Here is an 11,281-nt window from a genome sequence, read left to right as displayed (position 1 = left end):
TAGTTAATTCACAACTATTGAAAAAATGATTCAAGATCTTTTCATTACAATTAATTAATCAAACCTACCCAGGTCGTGAAATTTTTTAAATTTCACGACCCACTTCATTACATTTTCACAATAAAATGTTCCAGTAGAGTGCGTGACGTATAATTAAACTCAAAACCACAATCGACATGATGATGTGGCATTGGTGGAGTTAGCGAGGAAAGTTCAGCATTTGGAGTATGTCTGTATGACTGCAACTCTTAAGATGAGATTGATAAATAACAGTTTATGGTACGTACACTACTAGCACGGCTACTAGTCAATTGATGCGCTAACTAATTAAGTCCAGCGCTCAAGTCTAGCTGGCAGACTCGCCCTCGGACTCGCCACTTATTGTCCTCGCTATTGTACATGTCATGTCCCTCATAGAAGAGTCCTAAAAATCTCAAGATATCCAAACCAAAAATGCTATACTGTATTCACCGGACCTTTTTACCTGCTTAATATCGTTCCCTTGGCAAACTAGCTGATCTGATCATCATCTGACTGCCCAGTACTAATCTTAAATCCGGCCTAGCTACAGTATAGTAGTATATTGTCATTCAATAGCTAAATGAACATTATTTTAGACTGGTAAAATATGGCAACAGTGTACATATGTAGCTAGCTGTACGAGACTAGCCTATCAGTTACTCTGTAAAGCCAGCATCATCGTTCAATTGGTAACACTAATGTGGTGGGAATTATGGCTGTGTCAGGTAAGGGGTAGTCACTTACACACTGCCAGTTGATACGTTTGTGACCAGGATCAATAAGTTTGATCATGAAAAATTCTGAATCAGTTGCCTTGATTGCTTGATGTCATCTTTAAGAAAGAGCCCGATTCTTGATCGTCAATCATAAAAAGCCCTGAGTGTAATTTCTCCTGTTGCATAAAAGTTACCTTTCAAAGGTGCTTGATCACCACTTTTGCAGGTGTCTTGACCACTTGATTCACTGTAAAATAGCTTCTTGATCCCAGCAACTGGCAGTGTAGTAGTGATTACTCCCTGTCAGGTTGGTATGTGATTAGAGTGTTTACTCTACCATCTTCCACCATTCAATTATCAATACAACCAGAAAGTACATTAGTAGCTAGATTTTTCTCTGATGTCCTACTGTAACTCTGTTCTTTTGTGCACTTTCCAAATATTGTCTGGAATAATGTGGTGTCTATTATGTGTCATGTGTTTTTACACCATTTATTACGTGGCCCCGAAACACCCAATACAAAATGATTAGAAAATTGCTACTAACATCAGGATGGTGGAGACCATTCAAACATACCAAAATTTCTGTTGTTAGTTGGGCTTCTTTTAGCATAATTTAAATTGTGGTTACAGATAGTTGCTACATACACTCATATTCAGAAAACTACCTGACGGAGAGTAGGTAGGCCGGCAGTACACAATGAATAATTTGATCAATGGCAAATGTATTGGACATGCTTTTTTTGCCATGAACAGAGTATAGCAAATGTATGCACACTTCTTCATATGTATTAAGGTTAAAACCTCCGTCCATTAAGTTGACAAAGAATCTGAAGGATTGGATGGTTACTGTATGGTGTCTCAGGATCATGAATCACACAGGGTTTCAGTGGTCTGATTGACATCATTCCGTAGATAATTCTTCATATTTACCAGTCAAAGCACAAGTAAGTAAAAGTATATAGCAAGAAATCCCAGTTGTTCAACATTGTTATTAAAGTTTATACCATAATCAATACCTGTACTGTAGAATTACAATGTTAACATGATTACAAAACTTAGTTAGAATTTAGTCAATTCAGGTTTTGTTAGAAACTATGAGTCAAGGAATATTTTTTTAACTTTGACCGAAAGATGAAAATTGGAATGCCACTCCTTGCATTTTATTACACGTATAATGCATGTGACGCATATATAAAATGGAATCACTTTTGCAACACAATGTATGAAAATACACACACTTACTATAATTGTGTAGTTGAAACTTGTTTCACGACTTTCTAAGACTAAAAAGTGTTTGCGGACAATCCCACATATGTTTGCATATGCAGCTCAATTATCCAAATCTTGATTATCAGAACCTTGATTAACTGAACCATGAACAGTAGCAATAACTGTTTTATTAGAAAATCTTGTCATTAGTACAAGAGTAAGTGTATGTTCTATTAGAGTAGTTGAACAGAACTCTATATAAATGAATGGGCTCAAACAAAACACTTATCTGAACACTTTTATGATTTAACTGGCATACAGGTGTTCATATAATGGAGGTCCCACTGTAATAAGAGATGCTCTTGTATACACAGTTAGCATATACACACAGTTTTGTTTGTGAGCCAGTGTCTGGTATATGCATGTACTTACATTATGTCTTGACAGGTTGTCAAACTTGTCAGTATACAGTATCTCCTACACCACATAATTATATTAGCCATATTCCAATTGTTGTACTGCAGTAAATGTACGAACAGGACATATTTACTGTTGTGCATTCTCTTCCATCTTTAGGAAATTTGTCTTTGTTTTAGTAACAGGACAAGTATTGTCTTTACTGCTAACTGGTATTGGAGTATTTGCCGCCTTATTACATGATCACACTGGTAAAGATGTCTCTTCTACACTAACTGCTGGAGCTTTTTTCATTCTGAGTGCTACAGTTGGACCATACATAGCCTATAAACCAGGTTTTGTGGACCGGATCAAACAACACTGGTGGAAGTTTATTTTTCTTGGAGTTGTTGATGTATACGGAACATACCTACAAAATGTGGCCTTTAAGTACACATCAGTAGTAAGCAACCAGGTACACATCTGTTACATCGTGTGTATACGTGTAGTAGTGACATCCTACCTTGTGATCATCTCTTAATTAGTCAACTTTTACCTGATTTCATGGCTCTAAAATTTCTTTATGTAGATTGAACCACGATGGTTGTAACCTCTAAATATGAAGTTTTACACCATGCTTAGTGTTTTGTCTAATTCTGTGGTACAAAAAGTACAGTAAATGTACTTTTATTATAGAGCTCTAGTATATTTATACCATAAAATGATTAATTATGGCTCAAAAACTGAACTAAAATGAATTTGCAGTGCTAGAGCAACAATATTTACACACTCTCCATTTATTTAATATAAGTATATTATACATTAAGCAAACAATGTGAAAAATTTCATCAAGTTTTGATGGTGAAAGTGATCATCTAGTCCAGCTTGTAATTGATTTGTACATTAATTAGGAACATTCACATTGGTACTTGCTTGTTTACTGTCTATTGTTGCTGCTTGGAGAATGAAATGTGGACTGTTTATAATGTCGAATTATGTACTGTATTTGTTACAGTAGATCATCACAGAGTTTTGCATATTTAGGCTATTGTAATGGAGGTAGGAGGAATCTTCATGTTAAATATTGTACTTAGCAGTGAAAAAGGCTCGATATATGATCATGGTGCATTGGCATTTTGTTCCAAACTCCAAAGATAATATTATTAACTATGTTGTATTTCCGTCAAGTCTTGAGTCTTGTTTCAGCTGTACATATGTGATTCTTCTATGAGATTACTTGTACATGGTTGTTGTAGTAGATTGACTATTTTTATTAGAGTGTCTCAATATCATGCTGATCTCGAGTGAGCCTCTGGTGGACTGGAGGTATCACACGAGAGATTATTTAGGCACATAATTGCTGTCCTCTGTTTCCGTAGAAAACCGATTGTTGCACGATCAAGTTTGTTATTAACCATAATGCATCATTTGGCCTCTGGCTTAGTCAAGCAGATATGTAGGCAGAGTAAAAATTGTGAGGGGTCAGCAACCAACCAAAAGTCAGTCGTCTATGAGATTTCAGATATTAGCAAAGATTTCAAGATTTCTGAAAACTGTTGCAAAGATTTCCAAGGATTTTTGGAAAGGTTTCAGAGAAAACTGTATGTAATCTCCAATACATTCTGGAAAATCTGTAATCAAAGATTTCAGCTTTCAAAATTTCAGGATATTTTACTAAACATTTTCAGAATCAACCTATGAGATTTTAAGCTTGTTGCTGACCCCTCGAAAAATTGAATTATGATGGTTTTGTGTTACCAACTTTCAGGATTCTTATTAATGTAGATTTGCCATTAGACACTTCTGTGAAGGTATTTTTCTTTGTGTAGGACAAGTTTTAATAGCAGCATTTCGGGGTCACCATTTTGTTTGGATACATTACCTGTACGGCATACCCAAAATCTTTTCAACTCTCATATTACCCTTTCAATAAACTGTGGTTTAGATATACTGTAATAGTACCATACTGTATCTGCTGCAGATAATCACTAGTTCAACCTGTACTCTGTTCATCATTATTCTCGCAACGATAGTGATCAAGACAAGGTACAAACTGATTCATTATGTAGCTATAATCATCGGCACTCTTGGAATGGTTTTAATACTCCTACAAGATATTAAAGAGAACAAAGATCAAGGTATAGTGTAGTAATAGAGTGTTGTATACATGTGAACGTACTGTATGTGCCGAAAAAGTTACATCTTGAGGTTTGCCTGTGCATCTCATACATGGGACCAAAACAAATTCTCAGTTTTCTGACATTGTTGTTCTTGTTCAGACAATTAAAGTAATCTAACACCAACTACTCTAATTCAGCAAATGTTTAGGCATTTGAACCCAACATACAGTAGCATCTGTATAACTGATTTCCATTGTGTGGCTACTCTATGGAACCCGTTCAACACAATCACTATAACAACATTGTTAAAAAGTGGTTGCTAGGTGATTTTATAGAAATAACATGGCCGGAATTATATATACATTTTTTAAAGTGTACACAATGACCATATCATACAGTACGATAATACTGTAGAATAGGGACCACAAAAGGAGTAGGTGTGGCCCACAAAATAACATCACCCAAAAACCAGCCTCAATTTTCCCAGATGACAATAAGGCAGTATTGGTTAGGTAAAACTAGTCCCAAACAAGCTTTCAGATCAACCCGAAATGCTTTCAACAAGTTGCTACGGAAATATTTAACAGAATTTTCTGTTGACTGCCTGACTGACTGACTACCTGACTGATTCGCGTAACTCGATAACGGCTAAGGCTACGGGCTTTATTTTTTCACTGTTTGATGTCGCCTTGGCCCAAGAGGTGCCCTTTGGCATACCGCAGTACGTACAATACATTCTTCATGGACTTACCAGTGTCCTCCTTTATGTCCCATTCATCTTTGCTGACAGCGAAAAGTGTCGATTTGGCAGTAGCATGTGATGGCTTCCCTTTGAAACGGAAATTGTTTGTATTTTCATAGTGGCTAGCTATTATGATTGCAAAGGTGCTTTTCAAACAGTTCTTGTATCGTACTGCTGTGTAACGGGTTGAACATAGCCGACAACAAAGCGTAATGGATACATCACTTTTCAGATGATAATTGATATAACTGGGGTGCATGGCGCCATTTCTTTCTTTTGGTATGCATGGATTGCAAAGGTACTTTTTGAACAGTTGTTGTTTTGTAATGCTGTGTAACGGGTTGAACGTAGCTGACAATGAAGCGGAATGGATACTTCACTTTTCAGACAATAATTGATATAGATGGGGCTCGTGGCGTCATTTCAGTGCAGTATGCGTGGGTTCACCAGTAATACTATTACTTAGTTAACAAACAAGTACACAAAAAAATTTGGAATTTTCAACTAGAGTAGGGACCATACCACATTGATAAAAAGTACTGAAACAAGCTGGAGTAGTGCATGATATTAAATCACAGTAAAACAATAAGAAGTGTTATATTCCTACTGTGCATTTTTATTATGGTAAAATTTTGTACACTTGTGAATAACACCACTTTGTTATTATCGGTGCTGTGTTTTGATAAAAGTGTGGCTCCATAAATGAGGCATTATAGTAGTATAAGAAGTATACTGTACATTTGTCTCATATACTGTACTGTCTGTTTTATAAAGTGTTTGAGTCCCAGCTAGTTGCAATTGGATATGCACATCAGATAATGTCATTAAGGCTGATATCATATTTGTGTTTATAATACTGGATTTGACAATTAGGATTATCATTTTGTGTCCCATTGTAGATTATCAATACTGTACTGTTTAAGTACGGATTTCCCTAAAAGTGACGTGCACAGCCTAAAATGCTGCCTATAAAAATCATCTTAGAGACATCTTACACAACAAAAATCACCTTTACGGAATAGTATTACTCCATCTTGATGCAATGAAACCACTTTGAGACATTAATTTTCCCTATCAACATTTTTCTTGAGCAGCATATTTAGATTCTGTAAACTTATTAAAGAGCTTACACTTGGTAGATACCTGTAACTTCACATTAGGTATAATACCATGCCTATTAACGCAATCTTGGTTGATTAATAATGATTGAGCACTGAGACCACACTTCTTAACAATCTAGTTACCCCTACACGATGACACACCACGTTATTATTGGTCTAGCTGTATTCATAATGCTAACACAGTGAAAATATGATATAGTGACATGCCCCCTGGTAGGTAAAACTCTGACTCAAGATACTCTGATACAGCAGTCACCCAAACAGAACAGTCACACATAGCTGTATGCTATAACAAAAATACCCTAACTATCTAGTGTATAATAGTTTAAGCAATATAAAAGTAGTGAAACAAGAGATGAATGATGGCATTATAGCATAGTTCAGTGGGAAAATGGTGTGTATATGATATGGATCACATCTTAATCAAATTTCAATTTCATTTCTCAAGAGAGATACATACAATTTACAGTATATATTACCATATTATTCTTGCACTATTGGCCTAGCAATAGTAGGTGGCCGGCTGGTCGCACACACCTGTCCAGGGCTACCCCTAGGTATGCCACTACTTTGCCGAGATCAGTATTTATAAACCTGTATTATTGCACGTGCAGAAATCCAGTGAGCTATTGTAGTTAAGGCATCACATGTATATTGGTATATATGTTCTGCTACCTTTAATAATGAAATTATTAGTTAGGTGTATACTACCTTACTGTTTACTACAGTATATTGTGTGCTTGTTTCAATTACTGTAGGTAGTAATCCACAGGTTGGAGATTTGCTATGTGTTGCTGCTGGAATTTCATTTGCTATCATAAATGTTGGTTCAGAGTTCTTCCTCAAAGGTCGATTATCTTTTTTAGACACCCTAGGATTGTTGTCATTTTGTGGAGCAGTGGTCACAGGCATACAAGTGTAAGTGCATGCACACATGATTGTGTATAAACTTTGGATGCTACCCACTGAATTTGTGTCAACTTTTCATGGGGTCCTTACATAAGCCTGGTGCCAAGTACATACCGTGCAAACAAGCATGGATGAATAGATGGATGCATGCACATACACGCACATGCACACACACATGTACACGTGAATGGATCAATTGTATACATGCAAAGTTTTGGTATGTATGGTAGATGTAATTTATAGTCAGTTCGCATTCACCTGAGCCCTCTTTTCTTGTTTGTTACATGGGCCAGCTGCCCAAACATTTAGTAGCACTGTGAAGCCCTTCAAATACTAGAACTTTTTATCAAAAAGCACTTTGATATGGGCAAGAAAAAGTGAGTTGTAAGGCTTTGAAAGATAGTATATGGACGATTCAGGCACGCAAACATGTTTATAGTATGAAAACATACTTGTTCTAGTACAAAACCATTGGGAGTGAACACATATTCACCTCTTTGATATTACTATATTTGGCAGGGGCTCAGGTGAACATGGACTGACTATACTGTACACTGGCATTGTTACCTGTATGTTGTATGTACAATTACTTAAAACTGACACCAGTCTCTTATTATGTTCTTTAGGTGTATTTTAGACCGAGTAACTCTAGTTGAAATGAAATGGGACTTACCAGCTGGTAGGTGAACAAAGCACTTAGATATGTTTTTATGTGGACACTTTGGGACGAATGATCTTTGCTCAATTGCAAAAGTATAAACTATTTAAAGGCAGAAATACTGTACATGTTACAAATGTAAAGCTTTTACTGGGTAACTTGCCTTTTCCTCTATGAAAAGTTACCACATAGTTATTATTGCTACATATATGTGTAACTGGTCCATGCTTGAATGTTCTTAATTCCTTTCAACTACATACGTATCTAGTAACCAGTTAGAGTGCTTAACATAAAGTGTGTGATGCATGTGACTATAACTAGAGTTGTACTGATACTCGGATTGGTAATCAGTAGAAACCAATAATTAGCTGCATCCTTTTGCCATATTGATACTAGTTTTAGTTAATAAATTACCAACCTAGCCCCACCTCCCATTCTACTATACATATTGTGAATGAGAGATCACATGATAATATTAATTGAATAAACAATTAAGGTAATATGTGGGTGGTGATTATTTTAATCCATTTAGATGCTGTTCCCCCATGCAAGTATGTTGAGCTTTTGCTTAGCACTGTTATGCAAATTACTGCCATGATACATGTAATAGTTGTAACATACCCATGAGGTTTGTATCTGATTTGTAAACACGACACCCGAGGGTCACTGGCGCAAGGTTGGAGCTGTTTACGAATGAGATACAAACTGAATAGGTGTGTCCGAACTGATTTGTGGTATGGGGCATGTGCAGATCAAAGGTCAGTGCCCATTTGTAACATGGAAGGAACAAGAAAGCAAGGCTAACATTGGCTACTTCTGAGCACTGCGTACAAGGAACGATTTTACTCGCTAATTACTGTCTTGATGGTTTGTTAATTCATTGTTAGCTAGTTTATTCATTGGTAGTGCGTTTGTCAAGCACGAACGCGAGGTTTCATCATCGATGTCAATCACTCCAGCCATTTTTACTGCTTTGCATCATTTAGCTAGCTGAAGTGTCTGATATTCATTGTTGAGTGGTGCAGCACTATAATAGCCTTAGCTAACTTAATTTGGCAAACAAACATGTGGTCTAAAGATACTGACTCAGCCCAGCGGTTGCATATATACTGCTTCCCATTCATTCAGATGAGTGTGGTGTTGTGTGTCTATTCATTCCAGAGCGATTTACCTCCTTGTCAGTCCTTGATGTACTAGTCTTGTATTGTGACTTCCTGTGTTGGTCTGGTGTTTGGTTTTGTTTGAAGTCTTTGAACTAATTAGTGGCCAGACTGTGTGGCCAAAAGAAGTACTAAGCCATACTACAATTATTTGTAAACCAGTTTACAACTGATTTGTAACACTGACAGCAGCCTTTGATCTGCCCACGCACCATACTACAAATACCAATATATAGCTACTTGGTAATTTGTATGTCCGTGCTAAATTCAGCAATTTAGAATTATGCGTTTATAAATTTATTTTTATTGCTCAATGATCATGAACATAAGTACTATATAATTATGGTGATAGTTGGTCTAATATCAGTATTATACAATTACCCTGTTTCATTTAGTGTTGTACTTTACTGGCTACCATGCTTGCAACATTGGCTACTACTTCTTTTTCCTTGCAATTATCCAACAATCTTCCTCTATGATCGTAAGCTTGTCTCTACTAACCACAAATGTGTACAGCCTGATTTTTGCCATCTTCTTGTTTGACAATAACGTGAGGAGTAAATTTATCACTATCTTTACATCCATACATAATGCTGTACAGTTCTCAGCCTTCTATATTGGAGGATTTGTGGTGATCATGTTTGGACTGATCCTATACAATATTATATCAGTACCTGAAGGAGGTACAGACCAGTCAGTGTTCAGTATTGGCTACTGGTACAACTATGGACACTCACTATTCTGTGAGTGGAGGTGTTGTCCTCCCAAATATGATAGACTAGTTGATTTCAGTGATGATGGTGTTAATAAAAAGATACAATACAATGACTCTCATTCTGATGTAGTAAATACTTAGCTTTTGTAATGGTCAAGGTTTTATAACTTACTGTAAATTCTTGTTTATTAACTTGTATTTTTAATAGCATCAAAATTTCTGGAGTGTATAATATATTTATGGATGGCTAAAGGTTTTACTGTATAAATACATGATATATTTTACACACTGTATACAGTGTAGTTTGTATTTGGAACAGCTGAACAGTGCACTAAACAATTATGTTGTATTAAATGACAAAAATTTGCATGAGCTTGTGCTATGCAGTATGAACTTCATTGTTGTGAGTGCTGAACTTTGTTATTGTTTGTTGTAACTGTGTACTTGTTCCCCATTGTGTGGTAGCTGTATACACTTGTGTTTCATTTTCAAGATAGTGCCTTTGTTGTTGCCATGTTGGAATTGTGTGGCTTGTGTTCTCTTTGAACTGCAGAACAGTATCTTGCATAGGTCATCCTTTGAGCTGTAACTTTCTATTGATGGATATGGTAAACTGTCTGAGCTGGATATGGTAAACTGTCTGAGCTGGATATGGTGAATAGAATGTGTACACGCTTATACTTGATCTTCATTGAAATAATTTGTGTTTACATTTATTGAAAGAATGGCACAGTCATTAGCCTTAATGGCATTCCCATTCACTACCCTGTTATGCTATGATGCTTTATTAAATTCTAGCCTAAACTTACACTACAAACAGGACTTGTCAAATAGGCTTGTGTCAATTGTGCTGGCAAAATTTTGAACATATACAGCTATAGGCTAATTAGCAAAAGCATCAAGCATTATGCATAACAGGAAGAATTTAGCCTTCTAATGTGCAATGTGCACACCAGAACAAAAGCAAATAATGAACACATTGTTGTTATATCTAAAAAACACGTAATACTCTAATAGAGCAGTCACTTACTCTTACTACAAGTCAGGAAATACAACATACTCTAATAAAACAGTCAGCTCTTGAACACAATCTTCATTCAAAATACCTAATGCTAGTACACAGAAAATGTGTCTGACACATAATCATTGTACATTACATTATATCACACAATTTTGATGACTATACAATAAGATAAATATTTTAGTATATACATTGATTTTTATTAATGTGATCAGTGTTACAAATTAAAAACTGTGGCTAGAAAATGAGAAACATAAATTGCTAGCTAGCTATGGCGCAATAATGCGATGGCAATGAACACAAGCACCACACATATAGCTACTCTAGGCAAACTCTAGAGAATAACAACTCTCAATTATAATCCAAGGATGAACGCATAACAGTGTTGTAGCTACAGCTGTATTGTAAATGCATGTTTAGCAATAGAAGTTTTGGTTTCATTATTAGTCATTGAGTACATGAAATGATAAACAATGTACTTAACAGAGTA

At 35.9% G+C, this 11,281-nt stretch overlaps 1 protein-coding gene across 1 annotated transcript; it reads left to right on the top strand.

Annotated features, from left to right (window-relative positions):
- The first annotated feature begins 171 nt into the window (after window positions 1–171).
- LOC136259056 (solute carrier family 35 member F1-like) lies at window positions 172–10,006 on the top strand. The gene is made up of 7 exons (XM_066052465.1): window positions 172–279; window positions 2,526–2,820; window positions 4,327–4,483; window positions 7,087–7,246; window positions 7,864–7,916; window positions 9,451–9,605; window positions 9,657–10,006. Exons 1-7 carry the CDS (start codon window positions 236–238, stop codon window positions 9,909–9,911), a joined length of 1,119 nt encoding a protein of 372 aa, XP_065908537.1. The 5' UTR covers window positions 172–235; the 3' UTR covers window positions 9,912–10,006.
- Window positions 10,007–11,281: the final 1,275 nt, after the last annotated feature.

The sequence above is a fragment of the Dysidea avara genome, chromosome 6, assembly GCF_963678975.1.
Source record: "Dysidea avara chromosome 6, odDysAvar1.4, whole genome shotgun sequence".
In the NCBI taxonomy this organism is placed as follows: Eukaryota; Metazoa; Porifera; class Demospongiae; order Dictyoceratida; family Dysideidae; genus Dysidea; species Dysidea avara.
Note: the sequence above shows the minus strand (reverse complement) of the source record. Positions and strands in the feature narration are given on the sequence as shown.

Bases quoted from the DNA above. Each gene is read 5' to 3' on its own strand.
- LOC136259056 (XM_066052465.1), top strand. From the start codon at position 236: ATGACTGCAACTCTTAAGATGAGATTGATAAATAACAGTTTATG. The intron at 4,484-7,086 runs GTATAGTGTAGT...CAATTACTGTAG, and splicing joins TAAAGAGAACAAAGATCAAG to GTAGTAATCCACAGGTTGGA. The intron at 7,247-7,863 runs GTAAGTGCATGC...TATGTTCTTTAG, and splicing joins GTGGTCACAGGCATACAAGT to GTGTATTTTAGACCGAGTAA.